Source organism: Primulina eburnea, chromosome 15 (assembly GCF_022965805.1).
Source record: "Primulina eburnea isolate SZY01 chromosome 15, ASM2296580v1, whole genome shotgun sequence".
NCBI classification, from domain to species: domain Eukaryota; kingdom Viridiplantae; phylum Streptophyta; class Magnoliopsida; order Lamiales; family Gesneriaceae; genus Primulina; species Primulina eburnea.
In genome coordinates, this window is record NC_133115.1 from 24,822,665 (window position 1) to 24,845,062 (window position 22,398).

General features: G+C 34.8%; 1 protein-coding gene across 1 annotated transcript; it reads left to right on the forward strand.

Annotated features, from left to right (window-relative positions):
- Nucleotides 1–15,848: 15,848 nt before the first annotated feature.
- LOC140814847 (ethylene-responsive transcription factor 1A-like) lies at nucleotides 15,849–16,747 on the forward strand. Its single transcript, XM_073173941.1, has one exon. The coding sequence runs from the start codon at nucleotides 15,942–15,944 to the stop codon at nucleotides 16,671–16,673; it is 732 nt and encodes a 243-aa protein (XP_073030042.1). The 5' UTR covers nucleotides 15,849–15,941; the 3' UTR covers nucleotides 16,674–16,747.
- Nucleotides 16,748–22,398: the final 5,651 nt, after the last annotated feature.

A 22,398-nucleotide genomic window follows, 5' to 3' on the forward strand; every position in this document is an offset into this window, starting at 1 on the left:
CATACACACACAAACAAGGAAATGACAGCAACATTTCCCTCAAGTGCAGAAATGGAGTCACGGTTCTGTCATCAAGTTGTTTAATGGGTGGATTCCAGTCTTGGTTGTCCCTATGGGCTGTAGCCATGATTACAACTCTACCTTAACATGTCAAGGACGTGACCAAATCATCCTTTCAAGGTTTGGTTCACGGCTTCATCAGATTTTTACATTTACATGGCACATGTTCGGTTTTGGGGGTTTGAATGGATTGTGGATGGCTTGTAGCCCATAGCCATGGTTCATACAGCACTCCATCATGTTTAGATCGAGCCATGGTCAATCAAATGGCCACTGCAACGACACAAGACAATAGAAAAATTCGATACATCTCATTGCACATAATTGAGTTCTCGGTTCGTATGTTTCGGTGTCTTAGGTATGTGCTTGGGTTGTGGTTGGCTTTTAGTCCTTATCCGTGGTCTAAGCCATGCCTTAGGATGTTGGTAAGAGTCCTTGGGCAGTGGTTCAAGCCAATGGTCATTAAATTTCAGAGTTTACACCACAAACACACAAGCTGCCACTACTGCGTTTTGACAGCAACTATGAGTTCGGTTCATGAGGTTGGTTTGAGTTCTTGATTGGCTTTTAGCCCATGGCCTTGGACTGGACACTACTCAATGAGTTAGGAAGGTCATGTTTTTTGCCGTTTGTTATTTGGTCGAATTTAGAGGTCGTACGAGAATTTACGGTGAAAGGTGCCAAAATGTCTCGAAAGAGCGTTTTATGTTTTTGTGTTCCATTCACCTATCTTCGTGTTTGACAGTCTTTGTGCATATTTTTCGGTATGTTTGGGGTATTTTTAATCATGGTTAAACTGTCGGTTTAATGTTGGTTCGGGTTGTTACGATACCATGATTAAAAATCAAGTGGTTGGTTCTAATAGTCACATTTTTGGTTCTATTGGTGAGTTTTGGTTCTATTGTCAAGTTTAAGTCAAGTTAATATTATTTGCATGTGTCAAATATTAGAATTAAGTCGCAGCAAGCCTGGGAGCGATTCAACTCATCCGGTAAAAATAAGGTTATAATTATAGTACATGCATAAAAATATAAAATGTTTATTTTTTAGATATATGTTATATGTCTTGTGGCCACCTTACGTTTATGGGTTTGGAAGTCGGTAGGCGCAACCGAGGACCTCTCCGCCCGGTGACTTACGACCGGTTTATGATTATGTATGGGTACGGACATCCAGTCCAAGGGCTGTGATTGATCTCTACCGCCCAGTATACTGTGGTTTAGTCTGATCAGGCGCTTAAGTTATGTTATGGGCCACATGCTTAGAAACATTATCTCTACCAGAAAAATTATGATATGATATGACAGATGTCTATTGAGCAAGGCTTTTACGTATGATTTTCAGATATGCACGTAGATATAATTATTCATGATAGATTTTCACCATGCGCTTCACGATACGTTATTTTTACGTTGCATGCGATTTTATGATATATATACTTGTTATCCACGATATATACATGTTAAGTCTTTAGACTCACTAGACTTGATTGTTGTAGGTATTGATGAGGTCGAGATCGCGGGCGGAGACCAGTGAGCGATCTTGGGACATCAGTAGTAAACCTGAGGACCTCATGATTTAATTGATGCACCTTTTAACATTCAAACTTGATTTTAACATGTTGGATATTTTTTTAAATTACTGTTTGAGATACTATGTTGACTTCCGCTGTTATTTTAAGGTTATGTTATTTACATGTTTATTTTATAAATTGGGCAAAATATTCATTTATTTAGAAAAATTTTAATAATTCCGCAAAATTATGAATACGAAATACGGGCCTTTACACATTATGTCTATTATTGATGACTATCGAAGAACAGTACGAATGGGAAAATTCAAAGCATGGTTGACACTTCAAGAAAATCTCATGGGAAAAGAACTTAAGTTTCTTAGGACTGATAATGGGCTGGAATTATGCTTCAAATAATTTTATGATTTCTTTCATGACAGATAACAAGGCATCTCACCATGGCCAACACATCTCAACAAAATGACCTCGCAAAAATAATGAATAGAAAACTCTTGAACAAAATTAGCTCTCCCTCTCTATTGCTTTGATTGAGTCAAGAAGATATATGTCGTGGCTCTCCAAAATTATTGAGTGAATGCCCAAAGATTTTCATATGTGTGTATGTGTGTGTGTGCTAATCAGAGGAGCTTCAGATTCAATCTTCTGAAACACTCCTCAAACTGCTTCGTCGTTGATGGTGAAGATCGATTCGAAGTCGTCAGCGACGGCCTTCAATAGGAAATCTGGAGTTTGTGTTGCCATTGGTATTTATTTTCTGTAAGAAAGAAAATTGCAAGTGATTTTCTTTGAGAATTTGAGGATAAGTAAAGAGAAAACTAAGTAGGGCGGTAACTCACTTCATCTTATATTCAAATACCTCACAATCGAGTTGCAACCACCTAACCATTGGATTGGTTACTCAATTTTCTTGACTTTATTCCAGCCTCGGTCAAACATGACTTGAGTGACATTCTGATCAACACATTTCTCCACCTTTTCACCAATTCATTTCATTCATCATTGCCTCCACCAGCCAATGCTTATGGCTTCTTATTCCTGATCACATTTACCTTCTCCAAGCAATGATCAAGCTTGTTACTAGTTAGTACCTTTGTGCACATATCTTCCGGATTCTCTCTTGTTCTTATTTTCAGTACCCGAACCTTCTTTGTTTCAATTACTCCTCTGATGAAATGCAGCTTAATGTCTATGTGTTTAGATCTCTCATGGAACACTTGATGTTCAGTCAAGTTAACAACACTTTGGCTATCATAATAAATATCCACAAATTGTTGTGATAATCCAAGATCTTCCATGAAGCATTTCATCCACATAGCTTACTTTACTACCTCTGTGATTGCTATGTATTAATCTTCTTGTTGGATCTAGTTTTCTCGTGCCCCAAACGCAGCGGAAGTTTTATAATTTTTTATTTTATTTTGACAATCAAAATATATTTTGACACTCGTATGTTTTTATAATCAAACATTCATAGGGTGTTAGAATTATACCTTTAGTGAATTAAATCACTTGGCTCCAACTATTCCGATATAGGCGGATCTAGCTCTTGATGAATCCATACGAACGATCTTTAAAAACTATTTCCTTCAATCCTTCTAATTAGGTCCACTGACTAAAAGATTTGTTCTTCTTCTAATTTGTACTAGAAAAGTTAGAAGAGACTTTTACGTTAGAGATCAATATTTGAGAGACAGCTCAATCTTTTTCCCAAAAGGGTAGTGGCCGAAAATTGAGAGAAAAGGAGAGGAGGATTTTCGAAAAATCCTTTCATGTGGAGGCTAGGGTTTTTCAAAAATTATGAATGAATTAATTTTAACCATAAGCCTAATACACATATATATAAGCTTAGGGCCCATTAATTAAATTAAATACTTAATGTGCTTAATCAATTAATTATTCTAGTCCAACTAGTTTAATTAATTAATTAATCTTTTAAAGCTCAATTAAGAACCTTAATAATATGTATGTTGGTCTTGTACTCCTACAAGCCCATTATACATATACCTATTACATTTATTTTAAATGCCTTATAAATTCAACACTTGAATTTAATATTTAAATTATAAATTCACCTCCTTGAATTTATCACCTCCAAAATTTAATATTTAATAAACCCAACTTTTGAGTTTAATAAATTAAATTATCAAATTTTATAAATTCAACTACTTGAATTCATTCTCTCCAAATTTCATAAATTCAACTTCTTGAATTTACTATCTCATAAATTCAACTCCTTGAATTTATTTTCTCAAAATTTAATTATCATAAATTCAACTCCTTGAATTTACTATATTGTAATATAAATTCAACTCCTTGAATTTATTCTCTCAATGTTTCATATAAATTCAACTCCTTGAATTTATTATCTCAAGGGGAACAAAATAATCCAGTGCTTTTGTCGTCCTCAATGGTTCAAGGATACAGTTAGCCGTGAGTTCACAACTATTTGTGATTTAGGACATAATCCTTTGTTCGGGCTTACCCTAGTTAGCCTCATTCTTTTCATCAACACCTTGATCAAGAATGTGAGAACTTATTTCTGATTGCACCCATCGGATCATGGTAAGAGCGTCTAGTAGCATCACCCCATGATCCCCTAGGTGTCACTGATATGCCTGCAAGAACCAGCCGATTATGATTAATATACAGTACGGTCCCTTCATCTCATATATCCTGATCGAATCTGCATCCATTGGTTCATCGAGGGTTGCATATTAATTCGATAACTATGTGATAACTATAGTAGTGGCATCGCATGTACTATTTGAGAACTCCTTCTCTAACGTACATCTCATACTTTGGCAAGAGATTCCATGCACTATTATTTCATCAGATCACACAGGATATCCACACCTGTAGGTGAGCAGTGAATCCCTGACTACAATTCACTGGCTCCTATATGTTTCGCAACTATACCTAACCTCGCCACCTAATGACTCTCCTGGAGCCGGTAAACAAGTCAAAGCACAACCCTAGCATATAGAGCCTCAGTGTTGTCCCAGGTCATAAGGAATAATGGTGTACAATCATAACCACGGACTTATCCTCTCGATGAATGATAACTACTTGGAAAGTCCGAGGGAGGGTTGTTCGGTATAATCATCATATGACTACCCATCTGCATGTTTGTACATCTCTATGCCCTTACCAAGAAACGTAGTACACAACATCAGAGATGCTAGTCTCGAGCTCAAGCAACCTTTATCCATGTTTTAGGTGGTTGAATCGACTAGGAACGAACTTAGAATATGCGGTGTTTACAAATGAGTTTCAACATCGAATTATGATTAATTTGTATTAAAGCATAATCAAGGACTTTATCTATGCTGATTGCATGGGTATACAGATAAAGTATAGCGAAACCATTAAAAGTTAAATTATATTAAAATAAAGATAGTTTATTTCACTTGAGTCAATAAATTCCCTAGCCAACCGTTGGCTTGCAGGGCATCTACTCTAACAATCTCCCACTTTCCCTAGAGCCAACTACCCTTAACTTTAATCACATTGCTTCGCGATGCTTCTGAAACAATGGTCCTGGCAAGGGCTATGTAAGTGGATCAAAAATATTATCTGCAGAGGGGACTCTTTCGACTGATATGTCTCCTCTTCCCACAATCTCCCGTATGATGTAGAACTTCCTCAGTACATGTTTGGATTGCTGATGAGGCCTTGGTTCCTTTGATTGCGCAATGGCACCAGTGTTGTCGCAGTACGATGGGACTAGATCAACTCCATTAGGAATAACGCCCAAAACTTGGACAAAATTCCTCATCCAAACTGCCTCTTTGGCTGCATCAGATGCAACAATGTATTCAGGTTCAGTGGTTGAATCCACAACGGTGTCTTGATTGGAACCTTTCCAAGAGATAGCCGCACCATATAGCATGAATACAAAATCAGAGGTCGATTTGGAATCATCTACGTCACATTGGAAGCTAGAATTAGTGTAGTCTTCCAGTTTCAATTCTCCACTCCACAGACCATGAACAAGTTCTTAGTCCTTCTCAAGTACTTAAGAATATCTTTAACGGCCTTCTAATTCATTGGACCAGGGTTCGCCTGATATCTGCTTGTAACACTCAGAGTGTAAGCAACATCAGGATGTGTCGATATCATACCATACATGATACTACCAATATCTGACACATATGAATAAGTGTCATCATCTCTATCTCTTCATCAGTTTTGGGACACATAGGTTTAGATAGAGTAACACCATGACACATTGGTAAGTATCCTCTCTTGGACTCTTCCATAGAAAATCGCTTTAGAATGGTATCGATATAAGTGACTTGGGTGAGTCCTAGCATCCTTTTTTATCTATCTCCATAGATTTGTATTCCCAATACATAGGATGATTCACCCATGTCTTTCATGGAGAAGTTACTTGCTAACCATACTTTAGTCGATTGCAGTAATTCTACATCATTCCCAATGAGTAGGATGTCATCAACATAAAGTACTAGGAATGTCACTGCACTCCCTACTAAATTTCTTGTACATGCACGGTTCCTCAGGATTCTTAGCAAACCAAACTCTTTGATAGTGCTATCAAATCTTAGGTTCCAACTCCTTGACGCCTGCTTGAAACCATATATTGATCTCTGAAGTTTGCATACCCTATGCTTACTTCCTACTGATGTGTATCCCTCAGGTTGAGACATATAATTTCTTCTTTGATGTCTCCATTGAGGAATGCGGTATTTACATCCATTTGTCATTTCTCATAGTCATACCATGCTGCTATGACTAGTAGTATTCTTATGGACATAAACATAGCAACTGATGAAAAAGTTTCCTCATAGTCAACTCCTTGCCTTTGATTATAACCTTTTGCAACCAGTCTTGCTTTGAAGTTCACTACCTTCCCATCCGCCCCAAGTTTTCTTTTGTAGATCCATTTTCATCCTATGGAAACAATTCCTTTATGTGGATCCAATAATGTTCAGACTTGATTTGGATACATAGAGTCAATTTCTGACTGCATGGATTCAAGCCATTTGGTTGAATCAGTGTCAGATTTTTCTTCTTTGAAAATCATTGGATCACATCCAACACAATGCTCATCATGGCTTTGTTCATGAAGAAGCGAATATCTTGCAGGTGGTCTAATAACCCTATCAGACCTTCTAGGAGCTTGTACTTCAACGACTGGTTGTTGGGAAATGGGTTCAACTTCTATAGTTGAGGGAGTATCTTGAATTTCTTAAAGTTCTATCATCTTGCATTTTCTATCTAATAGAAATTCTTTTTCCAAAAAGTGGCATTTTTTGAAACGAACACTTTTGCTTCATTGGGATGATAGAAATAATATCCAATAGAATTCTTTGGATATCCTACAAAGTGGATCTGCTATCCAATTTGTCTCCCACTGTCTGCTTCACATAAGCAGGACATCCCCATATTCTCATTTAAGAATAACTGGAAGTTTTTCTCATCCATATCTCATATGGTGTTTTATTCACTGTTTTAGTGTAGACATTATTCACAACATTGCCACAGTTTCAAGCGCAAACGCCCAAAACTATGTAGGAAATTCAGTGAATCCCATCATGGATCAAACCATGTCCAACAAGGTTCGCTTACGATGTTCAGAAACACCATTGAATTGCGGTATTGCTGGTGGAGTCCACTATGAGAAAATCTCATTCTCTTTTAAATAACCCAAAATCTCAGCACTCAAGTATTCTCCATCTCGATCAGATCAAAGTGTCTTAATACTTCTTTCTAATTGTTTTTCTACTTCAGATCTGAATTCTTTGAACATTTCAAATGTTTCAGATTTGTGTTTCATCAAATAAACATACTCATACCTCGAATGGTCATTAATAAGGATGATGAAGTAGGATTGTCCATATTTTGTGCTAAGACTTAGCGGGCCTACAAATGTCTATGTGGATTAAATCCAATAGGCCATGAGCACGTTCCACGTTTCCATTGAATGGAGACTTGGTCATTTTTCCTTTTAGACAGGACTTACAATTAGGCATATAATTTATGTCTGACAAGTCAAACATGACTTCTCCCACCAGCTTGTGCATCCTTCTTTGGAAATGTGACCTAGTCTAGCGTGTCATATTTGTTGTTGAAATCATGTTTACTTGAACATTCACTTATCATTTCCAGAACATTTCTGGTGCATATAATTTCTTATGTTTGGATTTCTCGCAGTGAAATAAATATGTTCTGACTTATCGTGATTTGTAGGCCCTTTAAGTGTCCTTCAGAGTTTGTTTTCCTTGTGAGGGGAAGAACATTTCTTTCTCTCACCTTGTGGGCTATTTTTCGTCTGACGAGAGGCCCAGTAGAAAAACAAAAATTTCTTATTTTATGGTGATCTCATAAGTTATAAGCGTATTGACTAGCTCTTCAAGGCTATCATCTATCTTATTCAAATTGAAGCTCACTATAACCCGTCAAATGAGGAAGAGAAAGACAACAAATTGATGTTATCTAGTAACTCGTTAGGAATTACATATTCCAGGCACACCACATTCTCAATAAGCCCAGTCATACATACACTACGCTCATGGGCCAAAGCCCCATCTTGCATACGTGTAGTCATGAGCTCCTTGAAAGTGGTGTGCATCATCGTACGAGTTTCATGCACCTTGCAACTCTTGTACGTGCATTCGAATGTCAGCAGCATTCAATATTTCCTCAAATTGTCCCTACAGTTCATTTGACATAGAAGCGATCTTGTTACACTTTAGCTTGCATAATATGGTCCTACCATCTTGCATGCTTTGTCAGTTCAACATGACTGACATTAGTGTGTATGACATTTTCTCTGAATTCAGAACAAATTTTCCAACCAGTCTTTAAAATTAGGTTCGGTTAGCTTGTTAATAACAGAATTGGACTATGTGAAGAAATAAAAAATATACTGATATGAAAACAGAATAATAGTTGCTGATTAATTAAAATAATTTTAAGAATAAAATATGGATTTTTATTTTATAAATTCCCTCCCGCTATTTTGACATTTTCACCACCCTCTTATGAAAAATGGAAATCGTAGTTCTTTAGTGGGCACGTAGAGTCCAATTAGCCAATTAGAATCCCGAATAATATCAGCCAATTTATAATTCTAAAATGTAGAATCCAATTGCATACATATGCAACCTCCGCCTATTTTGCCTCACGTTTAATAAGGGCTCAATAATATGACGCCGTTTATTTTCGCGTGTCAAATCGACTCATCAATGTTGAATTGTAGTGGACGGTTGCCATGAGTTCCCCCAATAATATCAGCAGAAGTCATGGGAGTTCAAATCAATTCACATCATATGTCTGGTGGAAGTCACAGCTTCCCGGCGTCCAGGCCTCCCCAATAATATGAGCCAGACACTGTCCGCGGGTAACGATCAACATGCAACCATGGTTGATGGAAGGCAAGGAAAAATTAAACTCTTTTAATTTTTCCCTTTCCGGTTTGATATAAATTTTGAATCGTATTCAAAATGAGGGATTTTAATTTTAAAATTGTCTCATCATTTTAATTTAAAATCGCGTGGCACGAGTTTGTATGTTTTTCGGATTCATCCAACTATATTATTTAATAATATACATACATGCATACTACTATATATCGCATATATCATAATATGACATTCAAAAATAAATAAGGATGATCAATCGCCCACACTATTAGATCCATGTGAGCCACACATGGTTCCAGGTCCAAAACCTAGGTGAATGCAGGGATGCAAATGCAACTGTTACAAGAGCTTCCAAAATTTTACATGTCTTCATCTCGTTCATCGAGCCCACCATCTTCCAGTCTTGATCTCCCATTATTTTTAATAACTACATTTAAATAGCCATGGTACATAAGGGATACATCTCATGGGGTGGGAACGTGCCATAAACCAAACCCACTTTAATATCAAATATTAAAAAACGAATAAAACAGTAAAATATCCTAACATACACTTAATATATTGGTCAAGGCTCTCGATCATCCTCTATATATTTAATATCAAATATTAACATCAATTTAATTAAACAATTTAATTATTTGATAAATCATATATCTAATAATTTATCACTAACCACCACAATTATTAAAATTTAATAAATTAAATAAACTATTTTATTTAATTTTCAATTAAATCAATAATAATTGATTTCTTGTAAAACTAAATTTTATCATAAATAATTAAAATCATATTCTAATTTTTAATTTTACAAGAAAATTATTAATTTTCCAAAATAAAAATTGAACCAATTTTCCAAAATATCAATTTTGCTCAAAAATTTGAAAAATCAGAAAATTACACCATAAGCCCAAAAAATTCAAGCCCATCATCCAGCACGCTACTCGAGACAATCTCGGGCACCCACCCGTGCCGCCCGCTGCCCGAACGTTTCGGGCACGGCGGGCATGCTGTGCGCGCCCTGCACGCACAACCGCGCGCAGACGTGCCGGACGCCCCGCACCTGCAGCGCGCTGGCGTCCCGACGCCGAGCGCGCGTGCTGCGCACGGAACAGTTCCGGGCAGATTCGAAAATATTTTTTTTCTTCTGGAAAAATAATTTTAATGGTGCTACAATTTTCTGAAAAATTTTCTTGTGTGGTTGGAAACAAATTTTCAATATCAAAACTATACGATTTAGAAAAACTTTGGCTCTGATACCTACTGTTGGATCTCGTTTTCTCGTGCCCAAACGCAGCGGAAGTTTTAAATTTTTTATTTTATTTTGACAATCAAAATATATTTGGACACTCGTATGGTTTTATAATCAAACATTCATATGGTGTTAGAATTATACCTTTAGTGAATTAAATCACTTGGCTCCAACTATTTCGATATAGGCGGATCTAGCTCTTGATGAATCCCTACGAACGATCTTTAAAAACTCTTTCCTTCAATCTTTTAATTAGGTCCACGACTAAAAGATTTGTTCTTCTTCTAATTTGCACTAGAAAGTTAGAAAAGACTTTTACGTTAGAGATCAATGTTTGAGAGACAGCCCAATCTTTTTCCCAAAAGGGAGTGGCCGAAAATTGAGAGAAAAGGAGAGGAGGATTTTCGAAAAATCCTTTCATGTGGAGGCTAGGGTTTTTCAAAAATTATGAATGAATTAATTTTAACCATAAGCCTAATACACATATATATAAGCTTAGGGCCCATTAATTAAATTAAATACTTAATGTGCATTAATCAATTAATTATTCTAGTCCAACTAGTTTAATTAATTAATTAATCTTTTAAAGCTCAATTAAGAACCTTAATAACTAGTAAAAGATGCACATGCATTGCATGTGCTATTATTATTTTTAATTTGATAAAATAATACTAAATAATTAACACGAAATTATTTTCGATTTAGAAAAGTTGTTCGATTTAAAAGGGAAGTTTTGTTTTGATTTTTTTATATTTAAAATATGGAGTGACTTGAAAAGGTTTTTAGTAGAGTAAGAAGGGTAATTTAAAAGGGATGCTTTGTTTTGATTTTTTTATATTTAAAATATGGAGTGACTTGAAAAGGTTGTAGTAGAGTAAGAAGGGTAATTATGGAATTAAGTATTTTGGTGTCCTCAAAAGTAGTTATTCTAAGGCCCTCACACTTAATATAATAGTATAGAAGTATAGATATATATGTTGGTCTTGTACTCCTATAAGCCCATTATACATATACCTATTACATTTAATTTAAATCCCTTATAAATTCAACACTTGAATTTAATATTTAAATTATAAATTCACCTCTTTGAATTTATCACCTCCAAAATTTAATATTTAGTAAACCCAACTTTTGAGTTTAATAAACTAAATTATCAAATTTTATAAATTCAACTACTTGAATTCATTCTCTCCAAATTTCATAAATTCAACTTCTTGAATTTACTATCTCATAAATTCAACTCCTTGAATTTATTTTCTCAAAATTTAATTATCATAAAGTCAACTCCTTGAATTTACTATATTATAATATAAATTCAATTCCTTGAATTTATTCTCTCAATGTTTCATTAAATTCAACTCCTTGAATTTATTATCTCAACGGGAACAAAATAATCCAGTGCTTGTGTGATCCTCAATGATTCAGGGATACAGCTAGCCATGGGTTCACCACTCTTTGTGATTCAGGACATAATCCTTTATTCGGGCTTACCCTAGTTAGCCACAGTCTTTTCATCAACACCTTGATCAAGAATGTCAGAACTCATTTCTGAATGCACCCATCGGATCATGGTAAGAGCGTCTAGTAGCATCGCTCTATGATCCCCTAGATATCACTGATAGTGCCTGCAAGAACCAGCCGATTATGATTAACGTACAGTACGGTCCCTTCATCTCATATATCCTTATCGAATATGCAACCATTGGTTCATCGAGGGTTGCATATTAATTCGATAACTATGTGATAACGATAATAGTGGCATCGCATGTACTATTTAAGAACTCCTTCTCTAACGTAAATCTCATACTCTGGCCAGAAATTTCATGCACTATTATTTCATCAGATCACACAGGATATCCACACTCGTAGATGAGCAGTGAATCCCCGACTACAATTCACTGGCTCCTATATGTGTCGCAATTGTACCCAATCTCGTCACCTGATGACTCTCCTGAAGCCGGTAAACGAGTCAAAGAACAGTCCTAGCATATAGATCCTCAGTGTTGTCCCGGGTCGTAAGGGCTAATGATGTACAATCATAATTTGCACACACTCATATTCACTTCTCTCTGGTTACGAGCTCTGTAAGAAGACGTGGACTCACTAAATAAAAAATATATAACATGAGAATTGAGAGTTAATTTTATTCAAGAGTGTTTTTGTATACAAAAGAAAAACAAGAGTGAACAAAACTCCAGCGTATTGCTTGTACAGATTATCAATGAAGATCAGTTCATTGCTTCCCGTGGATGTAGGCATATTAGTTTCCAACCACGTAAACTCACTGTTCATCTTCATATTTTCTACGCGTTGTGAATTTCCTCTTTGTTTTTTATTACTTTTCATGTTCGTGTCAAGTTCTTCATAAATTCTAGGTAAAATTCAAACAATAGTCGAGTGGTAGCATAGTCATGATATTATATGCTTAGTTCTTACAGATTATTTACATATATACGTTGGACATTTCCAGCTATTTATTTTCGATGATCCATTTTTAAATATCAAATAGAATGTACTATTAACATTTGAAATCATTTGTTTTTTAAGTTTTAGAGTTGTAGCATAATCAAATTATATGCAATATTTTTGTTACTTATTTAAATGTTAAATTTTTTCTTTTCTAATTATTGATTTTTTTATTTTATTAAAATTTCATAAATAATTAAAAAATATATATATACATTATAAATTATAAATCAAAAAATTTCATATTACAAATTTTTGTGTATAATTTATCTGATACATTTTTTTTAAATGCTACCATGATTTATTTTTAATACAAAATAAAATAGCTATACAACATGTGAGAGAGTGAATTTAATTGTTTCACAATTATGCCTTAAAATTTTTATATTATGTGAGATGATTTTGGAAATGAAACCAATAAAACATTTTAGTTTTGATTTTGGTTTTACTGTTCTTAAAATCAAGCTTGGGTTTACCTTTAGACCTAATATCTAAATATTAAGCAATCATGCATTGTAGTTGTTTTAAATACTACCAAATTTTGTGTATTTAATTTATTAATTTGCTGATATATAATTTTTTTAAACAAGTGATACTAAAATCTTTAAATTCCTTATCATGACTAAATTCTCTTAATTTTTCTAAAAGAATCATATTTTATGAGATTAGTAATATATTAACATTTATAATTGTTATATAAATTCTCATAAATAAGTTATTAAACTATTTACTTTCAATTCTTAGTTAAAATAAACATAAAATATGTTAGTATTGAACTTCATATTATCATATTATTTTATATTTATCGTGTTATTCTACTGTTTCATATATAGTTAATTTTTTCATATATCTTTTTGTGAGACTATAATTTATTACTTAATTTGAAATTTCACTAAAAATATGATAACAAAGTTGCACTGAATATATAAAAAAATCATATAGAGAGAAAATTAAAAGGATAAATCATTTAAATAAAGTATATAGATGAAATATTTGATAAAATAATATTGGAATTACATTTTATTCTTGAAGTGATATAAATTACTACAATCAATATATATTATACCGATAATTCATTAACCATTAATTATATATCATGTGGAATACATATAAAATTCTGATATTCCATTTTTTCCTTTGCAGCAATTAAAATTTTACGTATATATCCTTATTGAGTTTTGGATTTATATTAATAAAAAAGCATTTTATCGTTTCAACAATTGAAAAACAAGCTCATGATCCACACTTTTATAGGTATATAGATAATTATATTTCAAATCCAGGATGCATTATGCATACATATTGAGATGAGAAAAATGTCCATGCAATTTATATACGATGCATATTTGATATAAATCAAATATATATAAGTAGTCAATGGTCATCAAATTGACAAAAACTTTAAACCAGTGGTAATTAATTTAAATATAAATAAAATATTTGGGGACGAATTTGTCCAATGAAAGGTTCACACGGCTGAAAATTAAATAAAAGCCACTTGAGTAATTAAAATATTAACAGTCATATATTTGTGCGACGGAATATTCAATCTAATACAATTTGGTCAAAAGTTACCATATATAGTTCAAATTTGGATGTTTCCTATGCGTGCTCCTACAAAATTAATGGCCCCACCCATGAATTATTAGTAGCATTCTATCCGTTTGTGGAAATTAAAATTTTGATTAAATTAATTTTAAATATTTTTTTGGAGTTTATATAATAAATGATACAAAATTTATCTTAACTTTATATATAATTGGTTTTGAAATAAATTATTTTTTGGTTATTTTTGTGCGTAATTATTTGATGTATTCTGAGTATTGTCGAAGACATCATTGCACTAAAATATCATTACCACCATCACAACTTTTATGATATTTTATTTTATATATTAATTAAATTATCATCATTTGGTGTGAATGCTGATAATGTATGGACTATTTTTACATCTTTACCCCAATTTTTTTTTTTGAGTTATATAATATCTATAATTTTAAATTATCATCCTCATATTAAATAATTTTTTTATGATAATGATGAAACCAACAGCCGCTACTTATTGATGCGGTCTGGGTAAACTACCAAACTAACATAATAAATTATAAATCACGCTAGCAAGAGAAACCATACTAGACAGACCATGTGCAACAGAATTTCCCGAAAAAGTGTTGGTTGGAGAAATCGAATTCCTGATCATTGATTAAATAGCCGTATATTCTACCAACTCGAACATCACTTCAAGCCAAATATAAATAAATCCTTTACTATTTCATCACACTAAACAAAGGATGATTTATGTACTATATCTAATGACTGCAGTTACAAGGTACATGAAGCAATCTTTTTTGTTTATTATTTGCAAATTTAAATCAATCATTGGGTCGATCGTAATCGGCGATGGCGGGATTCTTTAGATGTATAAATGGCGATCGAATGAATCTCGATGGCCACAATAATTAAATTCTACTAGGTTCGAGAGGTTGTATCTGTTAACAAAATGGCACCACAATTCTTAAAATCTATGTATATATAAGTTAACAAAATAAAAATATGCTTTGGAGTTATCAATTAATAATATATAATTTATCGAGATCTGATTAAAATTAAGAATTTTAGGGTGTTTTCTTTATAATTGGTTGGAAATAATTTTTGACAAAAACTTGTGTGAGACGATCTCACGGATCGTATTTTGTGAGACGATCTCTTATTTTGGTCCTTCATTAAAAAATATTACTTTTTATGCTAAGAGTATTATTTTTTTATTATGAATATCGTTAGGGTTGACCCGTCTCATAGATAAATATTCATTATATTGTCTCACAAGAAACATACCCATATTTTTTTACTCAATTTTATAGAATGTCGTGAATGTAATATTATTAGTATATCTAGACATGATAATTATGGTGTCACAGAGACAAGATGGCTGAAGTACTATTCCATTTGCATAATGTAATCTAAAGGACATTTGATGAATTTAATTAGCACGTGAGTCAAATCTTTAAGTTTATTTCTTGTTTACGTATGTAAATTCCATGAAAGTTCCCTTCCTAGCTACTCCACAAACGGGAAATAGATTTATTTAATAAATGCATGAATCTTCTTCCAATTGTGAAACTATATAAAGCCCACCCACGTACGGATGCTAGGAAAATCGCTGACTATTCTATCTCTACCGGATCAAACCATTGAATTTTCTTGATATTTGGATCAGATTTTTGAACAAAAATTTGATCTCCGCAGAATGGAGTATGAAAATGGTGATTATGGGGCTGATCTTGCTCTTCTTGAAACCATTAGCAGACATTTGCTTGATGATTCTCAGAACCCGCTGTTCTTTTCCGGCAAAAATGCCGGTGGAGAAAGACTGAGTTCCGGGGATCTATCTTTTACGGAAAGTGATTCCGATGACATGTTTTTGTACAGCATAATCAGTGGCGGCGCCAATGCAGGGTGGTTGCAGCCGCCTCCCATCGTTGCCGAGTCGGCTGTTAAGGCAGAGCCGGGAGTGGCGTTTGAAACATCCCAGATCATAAGTTTCCACGCAGCTCCACAGAGAGCCGCGGACATGTTGGCGCCTCCGTTGTCGCCGCCAAGGCTGCTGCATTTCAGAGGAGTGAGGCGACGGCCCTGGGGGAAGTTTGCGGCCGAGATAAGAGACCCTGCGAAGAATGGAGCCCGAGTATGGCTAGGGACGTACGAGACGGCGGAGGACGCGGCGTTGGCCTATGACAGGGCGGCGTTCCAGATGCGGGGGGCTAGAGCTTTGTTGAACTTCCCTCTCAGGATAAACTCCGGTGAACCCGAGCCGGTTCGTATCAAGTCGAAGAGGTCGACCGCATTGCCGGTTGGTTCTTCATCCTTAGAGCGCAAGCGGAAGAGCACGGTGGCGGAAGTGGCGTCGACGTCGACGTCGCTGGTGAGAGGTGAGATTCAGGTGGCTGACGGTGGGTTGAAGCGGCAGAAGGAACACTAGTCCATTCCACGTCGTTTTGTGGTTGGTTGTTCATAAAATTCCATTTTCATCGTTCAAAAAGGGGAAAAAACCAAAATAATAATACTTTTTCTGTGGTAATCAAATTGTATTCTTTTATTAAAATTTGTATTATTTATTTATCAAAAAAAAAAATTCTTTTCTCTTCCTTTTCATTTAAAAATGTACAATTTGTCAATTTGATATGATAATCTTCTTCGTTTGCTCTAAGAATTAATTAAATTTTTCCTAATTGATTGAAAAAGTCAATGAATTTGATTTTGGCATATCGATTTAATTTAATTTCCATAACATATTTAAACTATATTTTTATTTGTGTTGTGTCCAAACATAACAAAGTAAATCTCATTAAACGTGGATGAAGAAAGAACAACCCAACGGTTTCTATTTTATTTCCAACAATGAGATAGTACGTGTTAAATAAATAATTCAATTTGAATTCAATACATAATTCCATAAAGTCATGTGTTATATCATAAATAAATAATTACTTACCATATGTTATCTGTCACACATCGAGCTTGGAGCGTATCGATATTAATGTTAACAATTAAACATAGACAACATCATATACAAAATATATTTATAACCAGTTTATTTCTTATAAATCATTATAAATAGCGGAAGTAATTACAATTGAAATAAGGTAAAGTAGCAGAGCTGAAAATGTATGAATCTTAAATCTTCTTCATCAACCCCAGATTATAGTTTATTCCTCTCGCCTAATTGATCTTCGTTCTTATCTACGAAGTAATATGTGGGCATTAAAGGAAACACTCAAGATATTAAGATGAATATGAGGTGAGTTTGGTCAAACCTAAAAACTCGCCTGACCTTGCTTTAGACCCGCCCTTCTCAGCCATCTTAACCTGTTGGGTCTAATATGAGTTGGAATCTTTGGACCCGCAAAAAATTAAATGATTTTGATAATGTATTCAATATAAAATAAAAAAAATCAAAAAACTAATAAATCCTTAAAGTTAATTTTCAACTTTATATTAATAATATTTATGGAACGTCTACTATTCTTTTTCTTCAAATATACTACTAATTTTTTTTCTTCCTTTAAGCCTTCAGCCGAAATACAACAATATAAATAAATATATAATTTTGCACTTTTAAAATAACTCACCAAATATTTTACTCAAAATCCAAAATGCTTTGCAAAACGTAGAATCGTCAACCAATACCTAAAACTAACATTTTCCAAATAAAGTATGAACTCTTTAATCCTATCAAAACCTCCCAAAAAGCATTTAAAGTTATAAAATATTTAATGTATTTTTAAATCATGTATGTGCGGAAAAACTAGCAAATGTCCTCGGGTTATGTGCACCATCAGCCCAGTTATTTCCACCATCAAGTCCTCCATCATAAACAAAATCATGCTCACTCACATCGATCACAACTAGTGAGTCTATTAACTCAGCTGTAGCGCCCTTACCCGAGCTACTACTAAACATACTAATAAACATACAACATTATATTTAATAACAACAATTAAACAACTGAAACCAAATACTTAATCAACTTACAACCTAAACGAAAACAGAACAATAACAGCGGTCTTATACATTAATACAACCATAACGAAAACATAATTCTGAACGAGAAAACGATAAAACAAATAAACCTCCACTGGATCACCATTGAAAATCCAACTGCTCTAGCCACTGCCCTGGCCGTCGAACCGTCCAACCTAAGCCATGTCCCGTGGAATGGCGTGTCCAAGATGAAAATAAGGACGTGAGCGACAATCGCCCAATACGAGAATGTACGAGTATACAAACTGATATGATGCATGCGAAATGCAATATGCTCAGATATCAAGAATCAAGTCAATAATCTCATGCTCACTCAAGAGGTGCATGAGTGTGTAGTTTCTGATCTGTCCTAAGCATGTTTTGGTACCCACACTCATCATCCAGACGTGGACCTACAATGTCTAGGTCATCAGAGCCCGCGGGTCCCGTCGGAAACTGTAGCTCTCGATGCCCCATCATCCAGAATACAGAATAGGCTTGATCGGCCCCAACAAACGAGGTATATCTCAAAAGATAACATGCTCAACATGATATGTCATGCATAATATGCTAAAGATGTAAAACATATATCATGCAACAGATAAATATGCATCATATAAGTGTGTATACTATGCTTGGATATCTCAGTCAGTACATCATGTACCTCACTAAAAAAATCTGACAGAAAGCTCTGAACCTAGACAATACCAACATAATGAAATAAGTATCAAACCATATCAAACATGCTACAAGATTCTCCCTAATGATCCTTAAATCACTATTAAAAGCTTTAGGATTATACCTGCATCTGTCGTCAGCCTGCTAATGATGTCTTGATCTCATTTCACCGACCCTTCCTCGAATCAACACTAGCTCCGAAACTTTCCGACACCAAAGTGCCCTAAAAACTGGCTAGAAAACCTAAAGTATACGGCTAGAACTCTCTCTGAAGAAGGCGATGTAGGAAACAAAAGAAATCAGCATCCATTTTGTAAAGCACAAAATCAGTACACGTAAAACTCATGCATTTATTTAAATTTTTACTTAATTATTTAATTTTAAAATGGTTTTTAGTAACGCATGATTTATGAAATTGCATTATTTTGAATTATTACAAGTTTATGTGACGCGCGCTAAAATATTTTTTTGAGTTTTATGTTTCAGGCGATTATTCGATGCGGGATTGGAGAAAAGAGACCTACAACGATTTAGGTGATTTTAAAATGTGGTATTTTATTTCAAGTCAAGAAAGTGGCATTTTAAAATCTATTAAGTTTTTAGCATTTTTAAAGCCTAATTTAATTTATTAAGTGAATTTAGGATTTTAAACTTTTAAGATTTAACACGTTTATTTTAATTCAAATTTAAGGATGTTATTATCTTAGTGGGGAATTAGTATTTGTTTTTAGTATACTAAATGATTATTAGTATTTTAATATCCTAATTAAACCCTTTAATGCCCTCTCCACTAACCCACTAACACACATACACAGACAAGTTACTCTCACTCACACACACATGCACTATATATACACACACACTTGGCCTATGCGCACACACATCTCTTGCACCCTTTCATTTCTTTTTGGAGAGAATTGGTAGGGTTCTTTGTTCTTTGTCCAGCAGCCACCCTCCCCTTCAAATTATTGCAGCAACCACACGTTGATTTTAGCAACAAAATCATGCCTCAAGTCGCCCGGATCGCTTTCCGCACAGCGTCGTTTCGTTATTTGCCGTATCGTGAGTTTTAAAGATAAAGACATATATATTCTTTTGTTTTTTCATCGATCTTGTCATAGTAATTATTTTGATATATATTGTATGAAAAACATGTGTATGTTATGCAAAAGTTTGAGCAAAAATGTTTGAAACGATTTTGGATCAAAATTTTGGATCCAAAAAAAACGAGTCTGCTGTCTTTTCGAATACAGGGAATTTTCAGTCGATTGTCTGGAAAACTTTCAACATATAAAACTTATAAATTTTTGATATATTCGATTTGACAGTAAATTCGTAATTTTATGATACGAAACAAGGGAGATATGGTTTTTATCGTAAAATTGCATAAGCTGTGAAATTTCTGTGTCACAAAACCCGTCACTCTCTGTTATTTTGAATTCTCCGACTTATAGGTTGGTTTTCTGGAAATTTTTTTAAATATAATTTGTATTACTCTATGTTATCTTCGGTTTTCCAGTAAAGTCGTAATTTTCTGATAAGAAATGAGAGAGGTATGATTTTTATTGTAAAACTGCTCAAGCTGTGAAAATTTATGCATGATCTTCACGTTTTTCTCAAGTTTTGGTTGCAGGCTTCGTTGGGATCTCCTGAATTTTTGTTGCTTTGGTTAGGGCAGCATGTCCAGAGCATTCCAACGAAGCCCTCAATGCTTTTTAATTATGTTCGACGTGCAAAAAGAAAATGTTTAACTTCACGTATGTATGATGCAAGTATATTTATGAAAATTTTTACGATATAATGGCACGTCTTTGTTTATGTAAGTACGTTTAAGTTTAAATATATATGAGTTATTTTTAATATGCATGTGGATTTATTTGCATATTACTTGTTATTATCAATTTATATATGTTGAGTCTTTGGACTCATTAGACTTGATAGATGCAGGTGAGGACGAGTATGAGGAGATGAGGGGTGGAGACCAATGAGCTGGCTCGGACTGCGCGGAGGCTAAACCCAAGGGCCGCCTACATTTTCAAGAACTTTATGGATGTTTCAAATACTCCGATTTTCATGAGATTGTTTACGATGCTTAAACGAATACTTTTTGCAAATTTTGTTTGTAATTGTTTTTATTTCAAATATTTTTAAAGGAGTGGTTTATTTTATCGCAATTTGAAAGATTATTATTTATTTAAGAAAATTGTTATTTTTCCGCAAATTTTCAGTTAGTTTAAAAATACGGTACGTTACATTTGGTATCAGAGCGTATTCTTGTAAATGGTTATGCCTACTGCCAGACGCGAGAAGCTCACAAAGTCACATCTCAATCTGTAAGTTTTAAAGTTTTAAATTCTTTCTGGTAGTAAGCATCAAGTCATGATTTCAACATGTGCATGTTTAAGTTCAAATTACGTGCATATTATGATATAGATATTATGTTCATGCATGTTGGGTTACGTGTTGGGTAAATTTTGGACTAGTATGCCTCCTAAACGTATGATTGCACGTGGAGTAGGTGAAGAGAACAGAGAGGCTTGGGATGAGGAGAGGGCCACTCATCCTCGTCCACTGCCAGATATGCAGGCTCAGATGCTTGCAGGGATGAATCAGTTCTTCGCACAGTTTGCGGGGAAAATGCAGCAGTAGATACATGGGCGATACCCAGACCAGAGGCTGTTTATGAGAGGTTAAGGAGGGTGGACACAAAGGAGTTCTCAGGGACTACTGACCCAATGATAGTTGAGGGATGGATTAAGTCCATTGAGGTAATTTTTGCTTTCATGGAGCTGCAAGATGCAGACAGGGTCAGGCGTGCCACTTTCTTGCTGACAGGAGACGCTAGACTGTGGTGGGAGAGTGCATCTGTGTTGGTGAACTTGCAAACACTGACTTGGGATGGTTTCAAGGAGGTCTTCTAATCCAAGTACTTCACTGAGGAAATATGTTCCCTCCTGATCAGGGAGTTCATGACACTGCGACATGGAGACAGCAGCGCGACAGAATTTGTCAGGAAGTTTGAGAGGAGGTGTCACTTCGTGCCCCTTATTGCAAATGATACACGGGATAAGATGAGGCATTTTATTGATGGTTTGCGTCCGATCTTGCGCCGTGATGTGAGAGTTGCTAGTCCTACCACCTATGCTATCGCCGTGTCGAGAGCCTTGGCGGCAGAGCAGGATCAGAAGGACATTGATAATGACAGGAAGGGCAATAGGACCTATCAGGAAACCCAACAACAACAGCAGCAACCTCAGTTTAAGAGGCCTTTCCAACAACGGCAGAGGAAGAGACCATTTCAGAGACCTCCGAAAGGCAAGAGTCCTATTCCTCAGAAGAATGATCCTCAGAGGCCTGGTGAGTACTCAGTGTGTCCGAGATGCAACTGTCAGCATGCGGGACAGTTTCTATGGGGATCGGGAAAATGATTCAAGTGTGGAGCCAGTGATCATATGCTGAAGGACTACCCGCAGTGGAGGCAGTCTACCCAGGGGAGAGTGTAAGCC

Bases quoted from the DNA above. Each gene is read 5' to 3' on its own strand.
- LOC140814847 (XM_073173941.1), top strand. From the start codon at position 15,942: ATGGAGTATGAAAATGGTGATTATGGGGCTGATCTTGCTCTTCTTGAA.